Raw genomic sequence first — 27,000 nt, forward strand, 5'->3', positions numbered from 1 at the left:
TGAAGAAGCGAAAGAAGTAGATTAACCAACATTACACAAAGACCACCACCTTTCCCACAGGACAGACGATGACAAAGCATAACTGTAACCCCTGCCTCACACATGTCTAGGACAGGGCAGGAAGCACTCCAGCGAGACCATGCCATGTACTGCATCTTTGCCCAGATGATTCTCAAGCCATATTTCAGCTTCATTTGTTGCACTTGATCTTTTCTATTCACTGTTTTCCTTGGTCTAAAAGCAAATTAACTTATAAAGATAATTATATTGCAGTCAGGAAGTTATAACAAAACCACACTGGTCTCTTTTCTTACAAGTATAGTTTTATTGCAATAATTTAATGTTCTTCACTGTATGTAGATACCGAATGATTCTATTGATTGGCCTTTTACATTTCTAAGATTAGCTCACAAGTTTGTATCAAGTTTAAGAGCAGACCGACAAACATTTACAAGATTGACTTCCCCCAATATCCTACCATAATCTGAATGTTGAGACTGATACACAGTTAAACGTTTGTTGTTGTTGTTACATGGAACTATGTGTAAGATTAACACAACGGGAGCCGAGAACTCGTCAGAGCTCCTGCTTTGACTGTGTCTTGGGACTTGTCTCAGTAAAGGTGGATGTTTCCTGGTGGGACTTTGGCTCAGTTCTCCTCTGTACTCTCTAGTGAAATGGGTTCAGTAGTCTTGGCTTGTTCTTAGCAAATAGCAACTTGCAGAGCGAAGATAAGCATGTTGTTTTGGCCAGTTTGGCGTGTGGATTGTGAGAATACAGGCTCAATCATGGAAACACAGCCTCTCACACGGGTTTCCTCCTCCTGACTTTTATTACTCACCCTGTCTTCCCAGGAACTCTAATGCTGTTGTTGTTATTGTGTTATTATTAATTTTTTTTGACCCAGATCTAGACTGATTTTTATTAATTTTCATCTTGCCGCTTGGGATTTCTTTCATTTGCTTGCTTTTAGTGGTGAGTGGTTCTCTCTGTTTTTTCATCTTACTTTGTATTATTTGGGGTCATTTTAAAGTCGGGAGAATGGCAGCCAGTACAGCTTCTCTCTCCTATGGCTACATCCCAGCAAAGCAGGCATCTTACAGGAAGTAAGCAGAGAGACTGGTTCCGGGTAATTCTCAATCAAACCAAGATTTAATCAGCCACTCAGTAAGCTATAGGCATTTACACAAGCCCAACAAGCTTGCTATGGAAAAGAATTTCAAAAAAATATGAGTCATGAGATACCCAAACCACTGTAAGATCTAAGGCCCTGGTTGGTGAGAAATCCAGAACAATTTGGGAAGCCGAGTGTCTGACGATCTATCAGCACAAAGGTCCCAGCAGGTGAAAAGCAGCCTGACAACCGGAAGTTTCCTCACAGTCCACCTTCTCAGCCTTGTTCCCATAAGGGCAAATCTGAAGAAATGGAACATTTCCTAATAAAGCTCAAGTAAGACGATGCTAAAAAGACTTCCTACCTCAAATGCCGAGTTAATCTTACAGGTTACAGAAATAAGATACAGGGACCAGGTCCCCTCTTTCTTTTTGTGATATCTCCCACTATAGCACAGAATATGCTTTAAATAATTTTTTTCTTCCCTGCTGGGAGGCCTCACCTGTCCTTGTATCTCTTCTTCCTTGTCTGTGTGGTGCACAGAATCTCAGGGTTACAGAGGACTTGCAATACAACTACCACAGACACATTGCAAAAGCACACACTCCCTCAGATTCCCAGATAAACAAGTGACATTAAGAGTTAAGACTAAGGGGAAGGAAAAAATAGAAATCTCTTCCTTTTATTTTTGTAAAATTTTGCAAATATAAGAATATATATATTATATTATATCTGGCCGAGGAGCCCAATGCATGACCTAAATAGTGTCATTTCTGGATGGTTTAATAAACAACCATTTTAGCTCTTCTGGTAAAATGTTTGCCTATTACTCCTGCAAGTTTCAATGACAATTTCTTTAATTAAACAGATGTAACCTGTACCCACACATGCTGAATAATTAAAGTTCAATTCCACTGAATGCAAATTTAGCAGAGACAATGAGAACACCCAGGAGAAACTGTTATTACATTTTGTTACAGTAAGTGTGGTAAAGGTGAATTTCCCTCCACATCCAAATATAAATACATAAATAAAAGTCCCATAGAAGAGAGACAAATCAGCCTGTAGGAAAATCTAGACACTGTGATCAGTGAGAAAAAAAAAAAAAAACGAACCAAGAGAGATTCAAGCAAGACAAAAAAAAATATGTTTAGTGCTGCATCTTTAGAAACCCAATATGCAATACCCTGAGCTTGGGGCAAGGCCAGGAAACCCTGATGTGATGGCCAATCCACTGTGAGAAGTATTCACTCTTTTATCTGTTCTATTGAATCTTAGGGGTAAAGTTCTAAATTTTAAGAGTTTCCAGATCTGTAAGTCCCATTCCTGATTGAGAGGGGTGGCTTTAAAAGCACCACACAGAACCTTCCAGAATAACCAACCCATGGTATTAGTTGCAACCAAATGCCTTGAATTTGTGGCTGATCAAGAATTTGAGAAATCAAACTGAGTTCTTCTGAAACTGCAAACCATGTATGGACGTGTCAGGCACATTTGCTTGGACCCACCCTTAATTCTTTACTGACTTCAAGAAATAGCTTCACCCTTTTCCCACGGCCAGATTTAATGCTCTATTGCCAACCCAGCTTCTGTCCAAATATGCAAAGGGGTGATCTGTTTTATAAACTTCTCTTCACCTAGAGAAGACTTGGGGGTTGTCACAATGCCAAGCAAGAGATTTTCAAACCAATATCACGCATGAGACAAGTACAGCAGATGGGGGATGAGTTTCCTTATCTCGGCAGTCACACGATGTGGAGGCGCACAGTGACCTGTCGGGCTGACTCCACTCTCACACCTAGGGTTCAGGACTGTTGGTAGGAGTGCCACACAGATCTGGAGAAAGAGTAATGGTGTCACTAACCAGTAAATCCCAGGCCACTGAGCCATTTTCTCTCCACAGAAAGCCCATGCCGGCAGCAGCATGTTTTAAAGATTTTCTTATTAAAAAATGTAAATACGTGGAAAATTAGAAAGAAACACATTTTCAACACCTGCCTGGATCCCAAGCCCAGTTTCCAGAACGATTCATGGGCCAACCCTACTATTCTCATCCCATCTTCCAGTCTTTTTTGAACAAGCATCATTCCAGGCCTCCACAGGATTGGGAGCATTTGTCCCAATAGGGTGTGCAGCCACTACCCCTCCCCAATTGGGAGCATTAAGGGAGATGTATGCAGGGCATTTCACAATCAGAATGGGTGTGGATGCCAGTGGGGAACTCGGGAGGCACTAGCTACTTTAATTCACATTGCTTTCCTGTTGAAAGCAAGGGTAGCAGTTCTATTTAAGAAAGGCTGTTAGCTACGTAGTCCTTTATGTGTTAGAGTCTATACCTACCCTCTTGGGTTGAGAAGTCAGACAAAACTGAAGATTCTCGCTCACTTAAATGTCAGCTAGCCATTTCTAGATATTTGCTATCTTACACCAGGAGTTCTCTTAATATGTTTCTAAAGGTTATGATTGGATATTAGAACAGGGTAATCAATATAGAATGTATTCATTTATGTTTGCAAATAGACCCTTACATCTCTAGGATACAGTGTAACTACTCACAGTCCACAGCCTCATGCCCTCCACCTTTATGGACACAGTTGTATTTTTTGAGTCACAATCTATATTATATCATGTTTTAGTCATTTTGATTTAAGATATCAACATGACTCTCTGGAGGTGCTCGGGTTGCCACAGAAGATACCATGGGAAAACCTTGTGAAGTTACTTCTCCCTCCCCCTTTTCTTTTGTCTATGAAAAAGAAATGAGAATAGCCTCACTCTCCTACCATATACCATGAGTAGAGTGTGCTCAGTGGTCCTTCTGCCTAGTGCATGACACCACAGTGGTACCCACAGATTCAGGCAGTGCCCACCCATCAGATGACAGCAGTGTTTATGAGAGTCTCCCTGCTATTGCACTTCATAATTCAAACATGGCCACCCTGAGATATAGATGGGTCCTCTCCAGCATTCCCCATTTATATCTGAGCATCAGGGTGAATGGCTGAGCCTTGGTGTGTTGAAGAGCCAGACTGGCCTCATCTGCTCTGCTACAAAGAAAGGAAGACAAGCTAGACAAAGCGGGGAAAAAGAAAAACTCATATATAAAGTGTGTTTGTTAAATATGGAAAGTAAGTGTCCAGAAAATCTGTAGTTATAAAAAAAATCTATTTTCTAAATAATTATTTATCTCCCTGTGACTAATAGACAAGCACTCCCCCAGTTCTCAGGATTGCAACTTACCCCTATATACCGCACACACACATATACAGCACACAGCCCTGAGACACAGTTTACATTGCTGAGATAAGGCAGCAGCAAAGCTGTAATGTAACATAAGACACGCTGAATCTCTAAAATCCAGCTGGTACCCTGCTCTGGTAGAAAGGCCACTGTACTGTGTTGTAGATGACACATCAAGGCACCAAGAGTTTTTCTGTGACATAAGAGTCACATTTCATGCCATGGGTGTCTGAAGCCATCCCGTGTTAAGTCACAGGAGTAGTAAGCCTTTGGTACTCTTCCAGTCATTGAATTTATTTGTTAATTTGGTTTTCTTAATAGAGCCCATGTGGCCCAGGTTAGTGCTCTCTTTCTCTTCTCCTCTGCGCTCTCTCTCTCTCTCTCTCTCTCTCTCTCTCTCTCTCTCTCTCTCTCTCTCTCTGTGTGTGTATGTGTATTGGAGGTAAGATACAGGTAATTGTATATTAACCAATAACTATTTCATAAATAACTACTTCATAAATATATGTTACATACAAGATGCTATCTTGAGAATAGAGAAAACATTCACCGATTGGTTTTAGGGAGACAAAATTATTTAGAGAATACACATTTCTAGAACTAGAAATTTGTCTGGTATCATTGGGTTTTTATTTTAATTTTTTTTTCCTGGCAATAATTTAGGTCAGAGAGCTTGGTCTCTGTTAAACAGCAATTTGCCTCCAGTTTTTGATTTACACATAAGCTACTGTGTCGATCACAAGCTTTGTGAAGGAGCAGAGCCTGAGCGAGTTCTGTCCACCATGCTGGGGCACAGCACTGCCGTTGACTCTGCATGGCCCAGCTGCTGCTAGGAGGAGTTGAAAAGCAATGAAATGCAGAGTTATCTAGTGTCCCCACTTTCACGTTAGCAGTTCTACACAGCTCTTCGGTTTATTCTCCAGGGCTGTAGTTTCCATTTTTATTTCCAGCTACACTTATACAGAAACTGGAGAGAGGGTGCTAACATTACTGAAACTGAGTCATAGTGCTGAACTGAGAACAGTCCTCCCCAAGAAGCTGAACTGAGAGACAGTGACCCTCAGAGACAGAGGCTAACACCCCCTCAGGTCTTTCTGGAATGCTTGGGTGTTCATGTGGTCATCTATGGTGTCTATCACAGGTGACTATGGCTGGTTCATGTGTCTACAAGGAAGACTAGCAGACAGATTTAAAACCCTGCCCATCATATATATATTAATATCTGACACACATCTCAGCAGAACTGATTGAAATACCTCAAAAAGCCTTTCTTTGGGAAGTATGGCTATGAACTTATGTGAACGTCACAGTTCTGTAATTAAATAACTATATAAAACATCTCAGGCTTTTAAACAATTTTCTCTGTCATTTTCCTGAATTTTTCTGCAAGCTCCCAGAGGAATGGAATTTTAAATAGAAAGCAACCTTATTGTCTACTCAGAGTAAGAAAACTTGAATTATCTTGTTAGAGGGTTTGTGGCCCTCTTATCGAGAAACTTCTAACGCCATCAATAAGTAGCTACAAGCAACACAGTAATATCCCTTTAACGACTTGAGCACCATATTTGATGTGTCGTTGGCTTGTGTATACTCTGCTGAATTTGACCTCAAGCATGTGCGTGGCTTCCAGAGCACTACACTGGGTTAAACCACTGTCTTCATGTAAACACATTCATTGTCTTAAAGATGTCTGAGAAACCCTGCTCAACAGACTCAGCCCATTCTTATCTCTGTAGAAATATGTGTGAAAATAGAGCAGAGGTGTGCTCAAGCCCACCAAGGAGGGGCTAGCTAGTAGTCACAGGCTTCTGTTCATTATTTTCCTAGCTTCTAAGTGGGCATACATGTACCAAAAAAATATTAAACAAGTATTATTCAAACGTGTTAGGACAGGAAAAAAAACCATTTTAGATGAAGATACTCAGGGGAAAAGAACCTGGAAAAATCCAAATAACCCCCAACCCAAACAAGCAACAAACTTAATGACTATTCTTTCAAAATAAAAATCCCACCTTCTGTTGTTAGGACAAATACTTGAAAGCTATGAAAGACTCATTCCTTCCTGGACCAGGGTATAAAAATCTAACGTCTATGGCTTTGGGGTCACCCAGCTCTGAAAAAAAGTGGTAAAGTCAAGCCTAAATTCTTTGAAAAAAACAAAACAAAACAAAAACAGAGAAGAAAAGTCATCAGGGAAGGCTCTGGAGTCAGCTTCTGTAGCTCTCCTTTCTGGTACAGGGGACAGGTCCCCAGAAGCCTGTGTTAGAGCCAGGCTGGCAGTGAGATAGCCAGGCTAACCTGTAGATGAACTATGCAAGGCTGAGTGAGAGGCGGCAAGCGAGGCTGGGAGCACGTGTTACATCAGACACAGTACCTGATTTTTCACTGCACAGCATATCAGCTAGATGGTGTGCCTCCTGGGCGATCAGTGCGAATATCTCATCCTCATACTTTTCAATGATGGCTTCGCACTGCAGAAACACAATAGCAACACGTGTGAGCAGAGACACATGGGCAGGGCCCCTTATTAGCACAGACTTAGCTGACATTTTAGTAGCTGAACACAGGAAAGCATGTAACCAAGGAGGTCCATTTTCTTTGGCCCTTTTGGTTTGATACATCCTAAGAGTAACCTTCGTCCAGGAATGCTAATTGTATCATTTTCCTGAGATTTAACTAACCGATTACTGTGTTGGAGGAGGAGGAGGAGGAGGAGGAGGAGGAGGAGGAGGAGGAGGAGGAGGAGGAGGAGGAGGAGGAAAGAAAATGGCTGTTTTCCTAAAGTCTGGAGTGCGGCAGGCAGGAAGTAACAGAAAGCTTTTCTTTCCTGTGCTTCAGCATTTTAAAGACCACTTTTCCTAGAAACGTTTAAACCAGTTCCCTTCCAACTGAAGGTAGTAATCCACTTTGTGGTTTGAAAAGTTGAAACAACCGAGGCTCCTCTGTCTTCATAACATAGCACCTGGCAGGCTAGCTGCAGAGAACTGTGAGTGCCTTGCTGGTCAAAGGAAGTTTCTCTGTAAACCCTTTAGGAACTAAGTTCAAATCTTGGGCTTGCTTTCCACAGCAAATAAAAAATAAAACAAGCTGACACTTCAGGCAGGAGGAAGTACGAAGTTACCATGCTATCTGAAAGTGTTAAATTTTGTGTGTAGTGTTATCTCTCAAGAACTCCCAGGCAGCCTTTTTTGGAATTGTGAGGTTACTTACTGATGGCCATCCACTGGAGACATCTCTAAGTTCATTAAGCAAGACTCTAAGATTTTAAAATGGCATTTAAAAATATTTAAATTCCACTATAATGTGTTTATTTAAAACCTGTGAAAGACAAACATGCTTGCATCCGCATCCGGGTTCCATGGGGCTTTTAGCCCTGAATCATTGCCCTCAGTTTTTAATTAAAATGAAATCTCCAAATGTCAGCTACAGCCCCATGTTGGGGCTGAAGCACGCCTGACATTTTGGCCACTGTGTGAACTTAATAAATTTTTTTAACAAGGCCTGCCCATCACTGTGTGATTCTACAGCATTAAGGGAAAATACATTGCAATGTATTTTTGCAAGGCACACCCTAGTAAGACAGAACAGGGGCCAACTTTTTGTAAAATCAGCTTTAGCTCTTGATCCCAAGCCTTGGTGTAGCCTAGTCTGAGCTACAAAACTTGAATTAACCCTAGGAAAACACTGTCCCCGAGAAGCCTGTAGGGGAGAGAGAAAGGATTTGGGGGTCACTGCTCCAACATTTTTCTATACATATTTGTTGCCTCCATACGGATTTCAGCCTAGAAACCACAACCCTTGCTTCCTTAGGCAACAAGAAAGGCTGAGCTCACTCCATATTCAGCAGAATACCCAGACAAGCAATGTGCAAATGGTGTTTGTGTCCCCAGGATAGGGGACACAAGGCGCCTTCCATAAAACCCCCTTTAACCTCCCCACTGACTGAAGCATGCCACGATCCCTGAGGTGTCTCACAAGCCAAGGCACCAAGTGTTCAGTGAAGACTTAAGCAGTAGGGCAGCACAGGATACCAGGGCTTGTGAGCGTGCCCGACTGCCCACTGCTCATCAAGAACTCAAGAGTAACTACAGGCAGGAAAAGGGGACACCAGCAGGCTCTTAGAGGGGGCTTACCGCGAATTTCAAAGGTCTGAAGGCATCGGAATAAAAGAAGAACTTTTTATATTCTTTGTATATTTTGTCTCCCTTTCTCGGAGCATATCTCCTGAAATACTTCTGTTTGGTCACTGGGTCGTCCTCCAGCTGGTAATCGTTCATTCGCATACACACTTTATCCAAAAGGTCGATGAGGAACGCCTCGGACTGGGCCAGGGGAACCTACAAGAAGAACAGAACCAGCCAGGACACTTGCCCACGCCCACGCGGGTCCCAAGAACAAGTGAAAGGACGGCTTCCCAGTGGAAGCCGCCGCATCGTTCTTTATGCAGCTTAAAGCGAGCTTAAATTCTAGCGAGAAATAACGTGTTTGACAGTGGATAGTAAGAGAAAAAAAAAAATCTAGAAGCGGTACTTGTAGATATCATTTTTAAAAGTTGTTGAGTAGAGGCTGAAGCACAGAAAATGGGAGGAGAGGGGAGAGTCCAGAGCGCATCAGTTCGGTGGGGAAGCCACACTTCCCGCGTCGCACTGCCCCCCTCGCCTTCCGGACTTCTCGAGGAGGCTATGCGGGGTCCACGCTGAGGTGGTCATGGGCAACGGAGCCCGGGGCACCCCTCATTGGCCCCGGCTTGCTCTCAGAACAGCTGGCGCGGGTCCCGGGCGCCCCTCTCTCTCCGGGACCTGCCGGGGTGTGCTGGGCTCTGTGCCACCACCTCCGCCCCGGGCGCAGGTCAAAGAGCACCCCGCGCCCTTGGAAACCGAGACAAAACCTCGTGCGGCGTCTAGACGGGTCAAGGTGCAGGAGGCCGGGTCCCCGCGGCTCCTTCCGGAAGGGGCGTGGAGCCGCCAAGGGCGCCCGGCCGGGCCCGCAGCTTTGCGCGCTTTCTCTCTCTCCACCCTCTGCTGATCAAAGAAGGAAGTTTGCATGACAACTGCGCTGAAAGGGGTTGCATGACAAATGAACTCGGTTTCTGCAGTGTTGATATATCCAGCCCCCTTTGTCCCCTTTCACACGCAGTGTGAACCCTTCCGGTGCCAACGACTGCGCGACATTCACTGGCGCGCTCGGGGCGCACAAAGGGTCCCGGCGCTTCCCCGCCATCTGGCTGCAAAGTCGATCCGCAATTAATATGAAAGCGCAGGCGGCGGAGTCCTCGAGGAACACCCCCAGATCGCCGCCGCCCCCAGCCTCCACCAGGAACCGACCCCAGGCGCGTACTTTACGGGGAGCGCTGGGACAGAGCGCGAGGACCGCGCCCGGTCACCGCCCCGCACCTGCTGCGGCCCAGGCGAACCTCAGGCCACCGGGAACTCTCAAGGCCCTGGCTTCACGAGAGCAATTAATTAAATGCGTCTGCGAACTAGAATGAGAACACTCCACCGCAGGTGTCAAGTTCTTTTTTCCAAATTCACTAAATTAAAAATAAATAAATAGCAACAGTTGAAAAACCAAGATTCTACAATGCCACTTTCAAACACAAATGGCATTTTTATTTGTGCTTTTGAAACTTTATAAGTTGCAAAGAAGAAATTCACAGATTTCCTGACACAACTCAAATTCGGATAGCTGATAGACTCTGGTAAAGTCCCAGAGACCACTGGGAAAGGCGCGAGATCGCAAAGGGGAGCTCTTACGTGAAAGACTCAAAGCAGGCCTTTAACACAACGAGGGCCCGCGTTTTCTGGAATGCCTGAGTGTTGAGCAACTTGCCTTAACTGTTACGTTCATAGTTGTCATAGTTGTTACGTTCATAGTGTCAGTTCATAGTTGTCCACAAAGCAGGATTTTAAGTCACAGCGAAAGTAGGGCCGTTCATGAAAAACCTAATAGCAACTAGGAAATTCACTCTCTCCTTCCCTCACCCATTAAAAAAAGCAAACTGGCTACGTGGGGGTGGGGGGCAGGGCCCTGGGTGGGAGGGCCTAGGCATAAGAAAGAGGGCCTTGGGAAGACCAGTCCGGTTACCAAGTCAAGAATGTCCTCACACACTAAGGTTTCTTCTCCTCCCTAGAAACTGTTCTGTTTTTCTTCCCTTTTCAAGTTGACCTAATACTCAGAGCTGTGTGCAGAAGACTGCTGAGCCTTCTAAGTTTGAGGCAAAATCATGAAACATTACTTTTGAAAGCTTTTACTTAAAAAAAAAATCTTCTGGGTTGCACTTTTTGAAAACAGTCCTTCACTTTAAAACCATCTTGTTTTAAAGTAGAACCTCACACCTTTGGATAGGGATGCAGTGTGCTTTGTTTTAGCACAAATAGATGTGAGTATGCGTGTGTGTGTGTGTGTGTGTGTGTGTGTGTGTGTGTGAATTTCTACAGATTTTGTTTTGCCTTTTTTTTTTTTTTTTTTTTTTTAAGTCTGAAGACTGACAGCTTTTGAATGGCGTTAGCTAGCTAGCCTTTTGCAGGAGTCTTTAAAATCAGGCGCAGTTGCTGCCGAAGGCTTACAGGACACTAGATAAGCATCTCTGGAAAGGGAAAGGGAAAGGGAGCCCTCACAACGTGATGCTGCTGAGGTCATTTCACCAAATTTTGATCTTAAAATCCCCGAGCATCGTGTATTCAGAAAATATTTTTAAAAGATGTTTCTCATCGCAGTTTTTTATATGTGTACTAACATTACATTAATATGACTGTACTCAGCTGAACCACCTTTGCTATATTTAAAGACTGTTCATAGAATAATTCCCCCCCCCCCCACCCCTCGATTGTTCGGATTCTAAGAGTGCAGTAAGTAGTGAGACAAGTGGAATAAGAACCAAGTCTTTCTTTGTACACAGTGAAGGTTTTGAATAGGACTTGTCAATAAAGCGACTCCCTTTGTGATCTTCCAGGAACCTCGCCTCCATGGGCAAGGACTGTCTCAGAGATACTGGCCTCATTAAAATATGAATGGAACAGGCCGCCATCACCGCTGCTGTGTCGGTAGAGAACCGGTTCATGCTTCTGGAACAGTTTTCTTCCTGTTTTACAGAACTCCTATAGCATATTAGAAATGTAAAAGTGATCTGGGATCTTTTCCTCACTATTCTGGGGAACCACAATCAAAGTAAACCCAGCATCTCCCAGTTTTGAAGCCCTCCTACACCTCTAAATCACATGTAGCATATGCAGTATTCACCCCCCACCCCCCTACCCGCCGCCCCCTTAGGCTTCTCCTGACCACTGGCTTGTGAAGTGAGCCAGGGGAACTGGGGTGGGAGATACCCAGACAACAACTTAGAAAGTGAAGGAAAGTACCCGAAATTTTTGGTTTGGCTTTGTCCACGAGTCTGCAGCTAGGGAGTTCGTTACAAACCACTATGACTACACTTTAGTAACAGCCAATTACAGCATGCTCCATGTTTTTTCATTACTGTGTCTCTGTTAATCTTGTAGCAAATTTCTTGCTTGATAGCTATCACAACCAGGCAGGAATACAATTATGTCACAGCACAATGGACGTGTAGACACTGGTTGTGATGGGTTCCTCTTCGCCATCACAGCCTGACAGCCGCCAATAAACTTCATTCATCTTCATGGTTGTTTTGTACTTTTCCTTCAGACAGGAAGGTGGCATTTAACCTGCTTAGTGGCTGATAATTTCATATTGTTGCAAAGATTTTCCTTTCTTGAGGGATGGTTAATGTTGCAATTATTAGTGTGTCTTTACAGCAAATATTGGCTACAGTTTAACAGGTAACGGTCCATTTGAAAAGAATGTGGAGTCATCACTGATACTAGTTAAAAGTTACTATTTAGATTAGAAAAGTTACAGCCCCTTACCTCACTTAGGCTTGGATTCAGAAATTCTTGTAGGCTGACGAAACATACAATTAGCCTGTGTGCTAATTGACTGCTATGAGTTTGTTGTATAACACTCCTTCATTTAATATGCAAATTGCATCTACTGTTTGGTTTTATAAGTCATTATGATTACTATTCTAAAGGAAATCATTTTGATTAGAAGTAATAAAAGTTGATGGATTTCCAGTATCATACATAGCAGGGGAAAAAATTAGTCACTTCTGAACCAAACCAATAAGAAACTTTTTCTGGTACTATATTTAGAAAGCAGCTGGAGCAGTGCAAAATTCTCATTACTGGTGTTTCAAGATTCCACAAACTTCCTGTTGGTACAGGTAGGTCTGAGCTACACAGGCTCGGCAGTCACTACAGTATCCTTTCCTTTAAAGAAAAACCATATCTTACAATCTGAATAACGGAAGCAAGCCTTTCTGATTTGAAAGACTATCTTTGCAAGTATTTTCTGTCCTTGTCATTGGAGTATGAGGTTACCTATCAGTAACATGCGTTCTTAGAAAGTTGAAAAATAGTAGCAAAATGAGAACGCTGTGATTTAGGGACTTTCTCCCAGATGCCAGCCACATTTATTATTATTATTATTATTATTATTATTATTATTATTATTATTATTATTGAAGTTATCTTCAACTTAACAGTGGCAAAAGAGAATTCTAAAAACTCATATTGTGGAACAGCCCCGATGATCTCTGAATGGAGGCAGCCACCTGACTCAACTTGATTTCTACAGTTACAAAAGTATGTATCCTTTTCTCACTATCAAGTACTAAATTGGCACTGTTATTAGGTTTCTCATTCAAAAATACTCTGCTACTTTTTAAAACCTATTAAGTTTTGAACATATGACAAAAAATGATATGCACAGTTACCCATGTAAAAAACAGGGCCAGTTTCCAAGCTATGTGAGGTCCTGGAAGCCAGGTACACAGTCACAAAGAGTCTTTAGGAAAATATGCATTTGGGGCTGGAAATGAAGGATGGCTCAGCAGTCAACAACACTGAATGTTCTTTCACAGGGCTGGGTTCATTTTTCAGGACCCTTTGTGCTCAGCTTTGCCCTGTACCTAGCAGTGAAGATCCCTGCTAGGAGAAAGCCACAGTGCCCAGTTGAGGACCAGAGGAAGACAAAACTGTTTACTTAAGGCTGAGCAAAGTTGGAGACCAGCCTGAGCTAAATAGTAAGTTTCTGAGCAGCCTGAGCTACAGTCCTCGGTCTCCAAAGATCAAAATTTAAATAAAAATAAAAAGTATTTGCTTATTCATTCACCAAACAATTACTGGGCCTTATCTATACTGCAGACAAATGCATTTCTCAAATACAAAATTTTAAAAATTACTGTTTTATTTTATATGTATGGGTATATGCATGTCTGTGTACCACATGTGTGCCTGCAGAGGGCAAAATTATGAGCTGCCATGTGGGTCCTGGAAAATGAACCTAGCCCTGTGAAAGAGCATTCAGTGCTGTTGACTGCTGAGCCATCCTTCATTTCCAGCCCCGAATGCATATTTTCCTAAAGACTCTTTGTGATTCTAAGTTAACACTGAAATAAAATGTTTTAACTACGCTATGTTCCCAGTGGGCAATGGATGGTGGTAACATGGCCATGTCTATGTGTGGCTGCCCAACATTGCCAAGTACTATTGCTGCCCCCTCAGCTTGCAGATTCCTTCCAACCCAGCCTTGCCTTTCAGTGTCACTGCAGACCTCTCAGTGGCTGCCTAAGCCATCTGCTGAGCCAGTCAAGCCAAACATGGTCCACAGCTACTTTGTGGACCACGTTTCCATGCCATGGGCATGTGACAAGGACATGGTGAGATTGTCCAGTGAAACCTGTTAAGTCTAAGGGGAAGATAGTCTGGGACCTGAGTAACAAGTTAAGATGTATCATCTCCACAGAGGGAAAGCACACACAAACATCTATTCCCAAATTTACAGACATGCTTTCACACACATGTAGACATGTTACACATCCATATACAGTTACTCAGACACAGCCAACACGTGCACACATAAAAACATACACACATTTTGCACACACACAGACACTTGCACACACACATACACAGACAAATTATGCAGAGACCACCAACTGGCCTCTTAGCTGACAATAAACCTGAAGGCATTCTGTGGCTGGCTTCTGGGTGGGGCTAGTGACAACTGCAGGCAGAATGTCTACTGGGCTGCCATCCCTCATGAGACTACTGGAGTCTCTCATGAGAGTCCCTGATCACCTAGCCTCCGTACCCCCATTCCTGTCTAAAGCCCCCAGCTCATGGGGCTCTTTCATAGCATAAGAACAAGCTTGTGTTCTGTGAATGAGTGGCTAGCTCCTAGCCCCACCCCCAGCTGAGCCTGAGGGCACCCTGGAGAGTTGGCACAGGCCTTACACACCTCTCTGATGTATTCCTGCATCATTCATTTCCCTGTTCAAAGAATCTAGGGACAACAGAGCTTCTGAATTCAGGTCACTGGCTTGAGCCCTTATCCCCTTCACATGATAGGAGTTTTGGTGAGCAGAGGCTGAGCAACTCCCTGGGCTACCCACATGACCTTGCCTCTAGGCAAGCTATCTTCATAACTACAAGCAGTGGGTGAAAAGGGCTCAGACTGGGCTGAACTGAGACCTTCCTACAGGATAATGGAGCCAGCCTCCTTCCAAAGGCCAGCCATCTGGGAATGATGATGATCCCCAGAGATCACAGAAAGTTCTTCTTTCCACCTGTCTATCTATCTATCTATCTATCTATCTATCTATCTATCTATCTATCATCTATCTATGTATCTATCTATCATCTATCTATCTATCTATCATCTATCTATCATCTATCTATCTATCTATCTATCTATCTATCTATCTATCTACCGATCTATCTAATCTCATCTACCATCTCTCTATTTTTATCTTTTATCCTCAGGCTCCCAAGGGCTTCCATATGGTTGTACCTACTGTGCCTATCTGAGACAGCTTTCTTTAAAAACATTTCTCAATACAAAGGATAACACTTGCATTCTATTTCTTTTTAAAAATCCAAAAGGATCAGAGGGGTAAAACAAATAAGGAGAGTAAAGTTCACACCTACACCAGATCTCAGAGACACCTCTAGGGTTTGCTGTGAACTGATTGAAGCTGTGACCTACCTTGAAGCCATGGCTGTCGGGGCACTCTCCTGTTCAGCCCCCAGTGTGGCCAGCCATGTCTGCCTCTGGAGCGTCTCTCCCAGGAAGACAACCTGGCTGCAGTTCCCTCTGCCCTGACAACACTCCTACGCTGCTGTGGCTCCTTGCTTTCTGGATACTACCCAGTGTCCTGGAGTTCTGTTTCTGAACCAACTGCAGCAGCATCTGTTTCTTGTCATGCCCACATTAGCAGGCAGGGTGGGGCATGGGTGAAGGCTGAATGGTGTTCTCCCAAACTCTTGCCTGCGGGACCTTCTATAAATGACACGTCTATAAATAGGCTCTTGGAAGAGAGAATCAAGGTTAAGTGATATTATTTTTTTGGGGGGGGGGCTTTTTCACTGTGCATGTATGTTTCCTTATAAGAAGAGGAGATTACAGCCAGTTGTGGTGGCACACACCTTTAATCTCAGGCAGAAGCTGGAAACCAGCATGACCTATATAGTGAGTTCCAGGCCACCCAAGGCTACAAAGTGAGACCCTATCTCAAAAAATAAAAATAAAACAGAGGAGGTAATTCAGACACAGATACACAGAAGGATGACATACAGAGAACAGAGCATCCATAAGCCAGAATGACCAGAGGCACTAGACCCCTGGACTCCCTCAACTCTGACTTCAACCTCAGGAAAACTGACTAGTATATCATCTGTGAGACTTTGTCATGGGGACCTAGCTAATACACATGGATCCTGAAGGCTCAGCTCCCACTTTGCTGGCTACAGTGCAAGCCCAACACACTGAACTTAGGTTATAGAGATCCCAAAGGCAGAGACAGCTGTCCAGGCCAAGTCCTAAGGAAGGTGCCACCTGCCCAGTGAAGCTCTGCCTCCCGAGATCCTCAGGGTAACCTGGTGGGGAAGGAGCCTTGTTGAAAATGGCTGAAATACAAGCGTCTAGTCAGACTATTCTTACCTGACTGTGGGTAAGGCTGCCAGTGACCTTTGGCCTCCCAGCATCCTTTTGGGTCAACGGGGCCATCGCAACACCATTCTGTGTTTGAGTAGACCAGGCATACTGACAAAAATGGGCTGTTGTTATTCTCTTCTAGAGGGGCAGACTGCCTCAGAATTTACACACTTCAATGACACAAATTTTAGGAGATGGGGTGCCTCTGTATTCATCAAAGACAAAGGGAGGGACCGTCATTCTCATCATGTTGACAAGCACAGCTGTGGGTGAGCTCTAGTCAGCACACAGGTACCCCTGTGCCCCAAAGCTCTCACTTCTCCCTCTCCAGCGTCTCCTGGTGTGAGAGATTCTGGGAGGTGGCAATCACTAGCTCTCCAAGTGTGTTCTGGGACCCCTACAGAGTGCCAGAAACCCTACTATTTCATGATTTTGCCACCTCATCATAGCAACAGTGAGGTGGCCAAAATCAAGAACAAAGAGCTTAGGGTGGCAAGATGGCTTAGATGGTTTGCACTCGCAGCGGAAACCAAAGCCTGAGCTGGATCTCAGTCTCATGGTAAAGAGAGAGAAGTGACTCCTGAAAGTTGTCCTTTGATCTCTACCTGTACACTATGGGACATGTGTGTCCCATTCACATACACATCATGTGCAAATGTGGACACGAATATACGATAATAATTAATTTTAAAGTTCGCAGACCTTGGGTGTAGCAAGTGCCTGGATGAGGCAGGGCGTGGGTTCCACCCTCAGTAAGGCAAACACAAGTAGACTGAGATGTTCACTGATGCGACAGGAAGCAGAAGCAGGGGTTGGAGGAAGAGTCTCAGATAGAGCCCTGAGCCTGTTGTGTTGTGACATCCCTTGTGCTGTTACAGAACACTGCTCAGCACATTGGCTCTTTCTTAACTTCATTCTTTCCTCCTTCAAGTGTCTGGGGTCTTTCAGGGACCACTCAGGGGACATGTGCTGGGCTGAGATGCCCTCCTGACTGTGCCTCCCTACTGTCTTTGAAAAAGACTTCTCAGCAGACTTGGTCCTTCCAGACTGGAGTTGAGACATGGGTTTGATGTTTAATGTTAGGTTGCTGTGCTCCTTCCTAACTCAGAAGTTTGTCTCAGAAATACCAGGTCATGATGAGATGGTTCAGCCGCAAACAGAAAAGGGTAGGTGAGCCCCTTGGGGTCCGGTCGGCGGACTATGTGGATTTTCTTGGCTCTCTTATACTAGGGAACATCTCCTCGGGTGTAGCATGAGTGTGAAACATAAGGCACACATCTTAGATCTCAGCACGAGGGAGACAGAGGAAGGCAAACCTCTATTCATTCAAGGCCAACCTGATCTACCTAGTGATTTCCAGGCCAGCCAAGGCTACATAATGAGAACTTATCTCAAAAACAAACAAACAAGCAAAGGAAAAAAAAAATCAACAGGGACAAACCCAGTCTATGTCTGTGTCCCCAACAAAAGTAAACCCATTCTGTCCTCATTAAATAACTTCTGACCTTGGTTTTTTTTTTCTTTCTTTCTTTCTTTCTTTTTTTTTTTTTTTTTTTTTTTTTTTTTTTTCCGTTTTCTGAGACAGGGTTTCTCTGTGTAGCCCTGGCTGTCCTGGAACTCACTCTGTAGACCAGGCTGGCCTTGAACTCAGAAATCCGCCTGTCTCTGCCTCCCAAGTGCTGGGATTAAAGGCGTGTGCCACCGCCGCCCTTCTGACCTTGTGGTTCACCTCCTCTGGAGCCGTTAGTATTTGAGCCACACAGTCAATGTCTTAATGTCTTCACCGCCCAAGAACTTAGTGAAACACATGTGTTTACTCCAGCGATGGGATCCAGACATGGGGGGAAAATCCACTCAAAACATCAACATCCAAGGCAGCAACCTGCTCCTTCCAGGGCTGTGACTCCACGACTCCGTTCTGCATCCCACGGGGAAGCAGTGAGCCAGACACTTGTGTCAGTCCACAGTCTGCAAATGTGTTAGCAGAGCACTCTGTGAGGTTAAGCTCATGGCCGGGCAAGGTGGCTCAATGGGTGAAGGTGCTTGCTGCCAAGCCTAAGGACATGAGTTCAATCCTCTAGACCCACAGTGTAGAAGGAGAAAACAGAGGTCTTTGACTTCCTTATGTGTGCTGTGGCAAGTGTGTGCTGAGACATAGACAGACAGACAGACAGACAGACAGACACACACACACACACACACACACACACACACACACACAAAACAAAAACCCTATGAATCCCCTCCCCCAAAATTCAGGGTTCATTTCATTACCCAGTACCCTGATTTGGAGATTTTTAGGGTGGTGATAACATTTAAAACTTATCAACAACAGCGCTCTGCATGCTCTTGTGCATGTAGCATGTTCTCCTGGGCTCTTTTCTCCTGGCATATTGCTAGCTGTAGATACCAGGGATGGGGGCCCCAGTCTTACGTGCATTTCCCCATGTGCTGTCTTGAATGATGTCATTTTAGGTACAGACTCAAAAGAGAACTTGGCTAACAGATGTCAGGAATGCAAACATAAACCAAAACAGTGAGCAGGTCCTTACTGGTGACTTCCTCAACTCTGGAGAGGGATAGCCACCAGCAGGTCACTAACTGGGACTTCCTAATCCTCCACCTATGCTGACTCTCTTTAACCAAGCAGAGAAGGAGTGAGAAGGTAGGGAAGGGATAGAGAGGCAGAGACAGAAAGACAGAGAGAGACACAGGCCACATGTGATATGGGCCAAGAAACCAGAGTCATATGAGGAGCTTTTTAGGTGTGATGATATCTTACTGGTCACTCACTCCACTGGGTGGACCCTTGACAAAACTCTCAGTGGTTTTATTCCCCTAGACTCCTCCCTTGCTAAAGTCCCCTGATTGTCTTGGGGGTGCAATGGGGAGACAGCAGGATCAGGTGCCTCTGAAAGTCTTCACCCTAATCATTCTTTTTTTTTTTTCTCCACAGAAGGGAAACAACCTCTGGAAACAGATTTCTTGTCCAGGGTCACAGGCCTAGTTTACATACTGAAGGCAGAAGATAAGCCAGGTCAATCAGATGCTAAAGGCCCTGACCATCAGAGGCCACACTGGAGAGCACCTCTTTAGATTATTGGAGGGTACCGGGTACCTCTGCAGAGTATGACACTGCCCTGTGCCCTCCCTTGGCCATTCACACAGAAAGCTAGTTCCAACCATCTCTGTGCACTTGTCCTATGGCCATAACTACAGAATAGCATGTTGGACTCATTTTTCTTCCAAAATAATTTGTACCCTTGATTTCCTTTAAAGAACCAACTCAAAGCCAAAGCACATCCGTTCTAGTTGCTTCTGTGCCAGGGCATGGTAGTGCCCATTGTGCCACACAGCTCCTTTTGTCTCAGGGGGAAACGGGCAATCCTTTAAGCATTTCCCCCATTACCCTCCATTCTTCTCATGACTTGTAGAGCCACACAATTCTTATGATGAGGGATTTATTAAGGATAAGTCATGCCAGACAGCTTGACAGCTTGTTTTGGGTGTGACAGAATTACCAAATCCAAGGTCAGATGCATTGTGTATTTAGACTTTAGTGCAATGTCTAAGGCCAGACTTGTAGAAGTAGTCCTGCCAAATGGCAAGAGACAGTCATGTACCAGAAACATACTCAAAGGTCAGACAGAGGTAAAGGGCACACGACATACAAACACACACCCAGACAGGCCAGGGATGGGAGGGAAGAGCATGACATTTCATGACGAGCCATGAAGGCACATGTGAAGGCCTGTTCTCATAGGGACATCATGCAGAAGGAGGGAGAGGGTGCCTCTGACCAATAGGGATGGTGGGAAATCCCAGCTCCAGCCCTCATGAGACAGTGCTTGCCCCAGAACTACTCAACCACAGGAGAGTCTGAGCAGCAATGAGACTGGGTTCAGCCTTACCCATCTCCCACTCAAGAAAACCTTGCAAGAAGGCACAATGGGGGATGAGCCCACTTATCCCATTGGAACCACTGTAGTGTCCGGGTCACCCAGCTCTTTCTGCTTGGTGATAGAGTTGTGTTCACAAGGCATATACTCAGGTTCTGATATTAACCTCCATGTTAATTTTGGTTGGAAAAGGGTCTCACAGGCATGGTTATGTTAGGATGGGTTTGAAAGCCCACATGATGGGTATCCTTATAGCAAGAGGGGAGAAGCATGGGCACACAAGGCCACAACTGTGTGACCCCAGGAATGGACTAAGATGTTACATTCACCAGGCAAGAATCCCATTGAGTATGGAAACACCTCCAGAGGCTGAAAGATCCTGGACTGGGCTTTTCTTCCTCCTGAGTCCCCAGGAAAGCCACCTGCCATCCTCAGTGCTGAACTTCTGGTCCCCGATGTGCTATGAGAAGGTACGGCTTACTTTATTCCCCTTTGCTGTACAGCTCTGGAGGACAGAAGGCTGTCATGTCCCACATACCTCCTCCACAAGGTACAAGTCACTGAAAAGCCACACCTTCCTGGACAGTGACAGGGAAGGGGCTTCTCCTCTCCAGGGCCCCAGAGAAGATTTATGCCCTGAGCCTTTCACACATGCAGGAATCAGTCATGGCTTTTGTTTGTCTTTATAAATGAGTGGCATGCACCGCCAGCATTTGGCTAGATAACCCTAATTCTGTGCTAAGCTACGATAATCTTTCATTCTCTCTCGCTGCTTTGTACCTGCCGATCATTACAGTTTTTATCTGTTCAGGAGTATTGAATCACTTGTCTTCTCCTCCTCCCCAAGGGCAGCAGAGCATCTAGTCTTTCTGTTTGCCCAAGTAGTAATGCCAGGCTTTGTTTCTTAACGGAGTCTTTGGTTAATGAGGTCTTTGTATCCCCACTGTATCATAAACACTGTTACCAGATTTTAAACTCGGGCTAGCTGGTCTGATCCTGATAACCTAGTGTATGAGTGGATGTGCAGAAGAGGGTGGGTTGCCCTAAGGTCCTCCTCAGACCTCCTCTGACCATCAGGCCTCACTATAAGGCAGAATCCCTTTCAGGGACAACAGAGTTCCCACAAGCTCGCTCCACTGTACCTTGCTCTTGAAATGACAGTTCCAATCTCACAGGTGGCTCTCTCTATACTGGGCATCACCAGCTAAATCCTCACAGTACAGATTTATAGCAGCAAGAGAAACAGCTAGCCACTGGGATGGTGAGTAACCCCTCTCCTTCCCTATGACTTTGTTGTTTTCCTTGACTTCACAACAGAGCTAGAGAGGTGGTTGAGAGGTTAAGACCACTGTCTGCTCTTGCACAGGACCTGGGTTCAGCTCCCAGCACCCACATAGCAGCTCACAGCCATCTGTAACTCCAGCTCCAGGGGACCTGATACCCTCTTCTGGTCTCTTAGGGCACAAGGAACACACATGGTGCATAGACATACACACAAGTAAAACACCCGTACACATAAAATAGAAAATAAAAATGTAAAACCCAGGCTTCACAACACAGTGGATGTAGCCAGTCCCAAAGGACCTTCTGGAACTGATAAAGTAACAGGACCACATGAACCATTTCTCCCTTCATTGATTTATCTGACAGGTGTACTGTGAGAAAAAACATTGTGGTGCCTAATGTATAAGAAGTCACCTAAAAATCAGTTTAGTGAGGCTGACACACAGCCCAGCAGCTAAGGACAGTTTTGACATTTCTAGATGACCCAAGTTTCATTCCCAACATCTACATGGGGTTGCTTACAACCAGATGGGCTAGAGAGGTGGCTCAGCAGTTAAGAGCACTGGCTGTTCTTCCAGAGGATCCTGGTTTGATTCCCAGCACCCATATTAGGTAGCTTACAGCCACCTGTAACTCCAGTCCTAGGAAATCTGTCCTCTGGGTGCTATGTACATAAGTTTTGCACAGACATATATGCAAGTAAAACACTCATACATTGTAGCTGTCTCTGGCTACTTTGTTGGTTTTTTTTCCACCCTTCTCCACCCCTTTTACTACCCCCCTCAGCCCCCTAACACTAAATAAGAGAGAAAAAAGGATAAAGAAGAAAGGAAAGAGATCTCTGAATAAAGTCAGGGGTTGGAAAGGTGCGACGTTATCATTAGACTACTTCCTGCTGATTAGGGACATCAGATTTCTTGGGGCAAGTTTGATCTTCACTGTCAGGATATCTAATTTCTTCTTGTTTCTCCCTTGGGCATGACCACTTTACAAACCACAACAAACCTCGGCCAACAATAACCAACAATACACCACTGCCTCTCGGGACCCTAGCATTTATGTGTCCTCTGAAAAGTCTTCAAACATCATACAATTATGGAAACTATCTGCAGCTGGTAAAACTCCGTGCTACATGTCCGAGACACATCAAGTCGGCTGCTATGAAGCAGCCCATATCCCACACCTGGGATTAAAATGAAACTATAGTCTTATACGTCTGCGGTTTTTAAAGAAACCAAAATTCCAGAATTCTCACTGCAATACAAAGTCAATAACTATATTTCCTAAGGTGGCAGACACAACCACTTTCCAGGTCAGTCGGGGAGCAAGGCTTGTTTAGGAAATGGTGCTAGCACAGGGGACTTACTGTTCACCAGGAAGAGAGAGCTGGACTTGAGACTCATAGTACATACCATCCGTTAAAAGATATGTTCAACACAGACACTACAGGAAAGCCTAGAAAAGAAGCGAGGGGGGGGGGGGGAACCAAGAAAACTCAGAAATCATTTGCATGACAAAGCCGGGCCCCAAATGCACAATGAAAGGGGAGGAGTCTGTGTGGGGGAGAAGCCCAACTGCTGGGCATCACAACCCAGGAAGCACGCAGCAGTCTACAGAGATACAAAGTAATAAACTACAAACCATAATCTGATGGAAAAATGGGAGAAGCTACAAATAAGCAAGCAGATGCAGGAACTCCAGACAAAAGAGACTGCTCCTGCCAGACCTGGAAGGGGAATTAAAAGAGGACTGAAATGGTATTTTCTGCTCTTTACCATGTCACCAAAGAGAAGACAAATGGTATTTTCTCTAATAGGCAAAAGTAAAACAGCATATTCTTTCTTACATTGCCAGGTGGATTACAAAATGCTGAGGCCTCCGGGAGGTTATCCAGGGCCACAGACGGAAGTTAAAAACGTGTACAACTTACATGGTTTGACCCTAAAACACTGAAGAATCTAGCATCTATTCTATAGAAATCAGGTGACCAAGGCTGGGGTAAACTAGTGGTAATGTGTTTGCTACCTAGTGCAAGGTCCTGGATCACCAAGCACTGAAAAGATAAGATTCTGAGGATCCTTGTTCGATTCCCAGCATGGATTTGATAGCTTACACCCATTTGTAATGCCAGTCCAAGAGGTTTGCTGCAATGGTGCTGGATGAAAAAAAGTCTGGACGAGTCCAGAAAGTTTACGTGCAAGAAAAGGGTCTGAATTACTGGAGCCCATTTTAAAGACCTCTGTAGCTCTCCACTCACTGCTGTGGAAGGTGGCGTGTGTGTGTGTGTGTGTGTGTGTGTGTGTGTGTGTGTGTGTTCACTGACTGAGATGCCTCATGGCCTGTACCGCCACATCCTTCACTTGACACTTGCCAAGATGTGACCGTTACAGTTTCCCTCACCCTCTCCTGGAGGTCAAAGTCCAAGGTCAAGGTTTGGAGGGTTCAGTCCTAGTGACAGAGCTGTGTCTACAAATGACACTGTGCACTCTGGGGTGTCTTCCTATCAGGTCAGGGGTCTTACCTAAGCCTCACTTACCTCTCAGTACAGTCATGGACATAGAGCTTTGTCATATGAATTTGAGGTGACACAATTAGGCCTATCCCAAGAGGTAAGTATGTATGTGTAAAAATAAGCTTAGTTAACATTTTTATATTCTTCAATGGAAGATATATATATATATATATATATTATAATATATATATATATACATATATATATTATATAATGTATATTACTATAGTTAAAAATAACCAAGGCCAAGAAAACACTGAACCTCTGCTACACGTGTGCATTTGCTTGAGGCTGGGGCCAATTGGGAAGATGTTGAATCCGAGAGGGTGGATGGACTAGGGTAGGGTGAAGGCAGTTTATAGAATTTTTCCGTGTATAGTCAGCTCCCCTCATTAACAGAGACCCAGGTGCCCCCCAAACCACAGATAATGTCAAGTCCTGTTTTTTACTATACGCACATACATGTGAAGAAATTTAGGTCGGGTGCTTAGTGGGTAAAAGCATGAATTAAAACTGAATTAATGTTCCTATACCATATGCTCCCATAGCAAATCACCACACTGGAGAGGGCAAAGAGCAATGAAAGGGGGCGTGGATTACACACCTGGAGTCCCACCGACTACCCAGCCTAGGCTACACAAGGAGATGGCTCTAAAATCAACATGGCCTTGATAGAGTGGTTCATACAATCTCAGCACTCAAGAAGTTGAGGCAGAAGACTGTCACAGTTCAAGACAGCCTAGGTTTCACAGTGGGTTCAAGGCTAGATTGGGCTGCACCAGCAAGATCTCACTGAAAAACAACAAAACGAGGGGCACAGGGTAAGTAGAGACCACCCACATAAAGACCCACTTTGTTCACTTTGTTCACAGTTCAAAAGCTATGACCTTAAATGATGGCTTTTAAGGTAATTCTTCATAAGTCTGATTATTAACTAAGGCAGAGATGTTGTAGTTAGGGTTTCTATTACATTACATTATGTAATATTATCATATTACATTATGACCATTACTTTGGACCTCAGTATGTGTGCAGAAAACTGAGACTTTTGTAATTGGAAGTGTTGATAAAGGTAACTGTTCTATCTGTGGAAAATATTAAAGCATACTATTTTATAATTTAAAAATGTCTATAAAAAACATTTGAAAATCCAAAATACAGCTAACTTTTATCCCAGTGCTGGGAGGCAGAGGCAGGCAGATCCCTGAGTTTGAGGTGACCCTGGTCTATAGAATGAGTTCCTGTATAGCCAGGGCTACAAAGAGAAACCCTGTCTCAAAAAAAACCCAAAAATAAATAGAAAAGAAACTCCAAAGAGGAGTTATTAGATAAAATACACCTCAACACTCCTTTAGAGACAATTCAGGATCCCCTGCTCCAAGCTGGACCTTTGTTTAGGGGTTTCCTGGGAGACCTAGGAGCCAGTGCTATGGTTCCCATCACCATGGGGGTGGGGTGGCACTCACAACACAAGCTCTTGAAAGTCAGTCCCATCCCCTCCTCCCAGGCTACAGCATGTCATTGTCTTCACTCCCACAGAGGACCTTGTGATGTGGTTTTAATTTTTGAAGTCACCTTGCCTTTCACATTTTCCCTCTTCTATTAAAGGCCTGATTATGGCCAGACACTCCACCTATGAGGACACCTCTGGGTGAGGAGAATGTGAGCATGGGACCAGAGACCAGAGAGGTCAGAGGCTCCTGAGCATGCCAAGAATTCTGTTTTTGTTGATTTTTGTTTTGTTTGAAACAGGGTTTCTCTGTGTGGCCCTGGATGTCCTGGAAATCACTCTGTAGACCAGATCTGCCTACTTCCATCTCCTGAGTGTTAGGATTAAAGGCATGCACTACCACACCCCTGCCAAAAAATTATTATAGGAAATACTTGAAAATACATTTGCACACACTTCTCACGGCATAGGCAGCTGGACCTCAGAGTGCATCCCTCAAAGGTTCACCCCAGGTCTCACGGAATTAGATGTTTTCTACTGTCTTTGTTTCCTGGACTGCCCATCACAAATGGAGACTCCACACTAGAGAAATGCATTCTGTTTTAGTTCCTAAGGTCAGAAGTCCAAAAGTGAGGTATCAGCAGACTGTCCTCTCTCTCTCTCTCTCTCTCTCTCTCTCTCTCTCTCTCTCTCTCTCTCTCACACACACATACACCACATCACGTGTGTGAAGGTCAGGGGACAATTTGAAGGAGCTGCTTCTCCCCTCCAACCTTTATTTAGGTTCCAGGGATTAAATTCAGGTCATCAGGTTTGTTGGCAGTCCTTTACCCACTGAGCCATTTTACCAGCCATGAACAGATAGACCTTCTAAAAAGGAAAAACTTGGGTTCATTTTATGCATAAACTCTGGATAATCGTTCTTTCTATGCTGAGTGATTTCGTTGTTAAAATGATATTTCAAAGAACTGGATCTATATTTGCTACAAGGCTTTGTTACTTACTACTGACCTAAATTCTAGGACTTCTTCATCTCAGATTATATAAAGTAAACAGTTAGACTAGTCATGACATTTTCATTTGGTAGGGTAAGACAAGCAACTCAGATGTTTCAAGAAAAATGAATGCAGCCTGGTAAGCTGGCTCAGCACTTGCCCAGCGAGCTCTGGGCAGCCTGAGTTTGATCCCTGGAAGCTCTGGCCGCTAAATTTCACATGCCTACACCCTGTCCCCAACACTCAGGTCTTGAGCTCTTCCACCCAGGGTATGCTGGGCCTGGGGTTGAAACACTACCTCCCTCTCTGCACCCGCCTAATTTCCATGTGCCTTCTTTCATCAGGCCCTCCTCCCACTTGCTCTAAGCACAGGATGTCAGCACTTCCCCCACAAATGGGAGTATAGAGCAGGGCAGAGTTGGCATTCAGCGGGGATAATTCCTTATTTGTCCTTCTGCTTCCTGAGAGCTGCTCAGTTGACCCTTTGGGAGCTC

The 27,000-nt window shown here is 44.4% G+C and overlaps 1 protein-coding gene across 1 annotated transcript in view; it reads right to left on the bottom strand.

Annotated features, from left to right (window-relative positions):
* Positions 1-317: 317 nt before the first annotated feature.
* Cnpy1 (canopy FGF signaling regulator 1) overlaps positions 318-27,000 on the bottom strand; it is a 55,031-nt gene continuing 28,348 nt past the window's right edge. The window contains exons 3-5 of the mRNA XM_076913281.1: positions 8,488-8,691; positions 6,729-6,825; positions 318-2,950 (exon numbers count right to left, since the gene is read on the bottom strand). Coding sequence (XP_076769396.1) covers positions 2,913-2,950; positions 6,729-6,825; positions 8,488-8,691 — 339 coding nt within the window. The 3' untranslated portion in view covers positions 318-2,912. The remainder of the gene's footprint in view (positions 2,951-6,728; positions 6,826-8,487; positions 8,692-27,000) is intronic.

The sequence above is a fragment of the Arvicanthis niloticus genome, chromosome 15 (assembly GCF_011762505.2).
Source record: "Arvicanthis niloticus isolate mArvNil1 chromosome 15, mArvNil1.pat.X, whole genome shotgun sequence".
NCBI classification, from domain to species: domain Eukaryota; kingdom Metazoa; phylum Chordata; class Mammalia; order Rodentia; family Muridae; genus Arvicanthis; species Arvicanthis niloticus.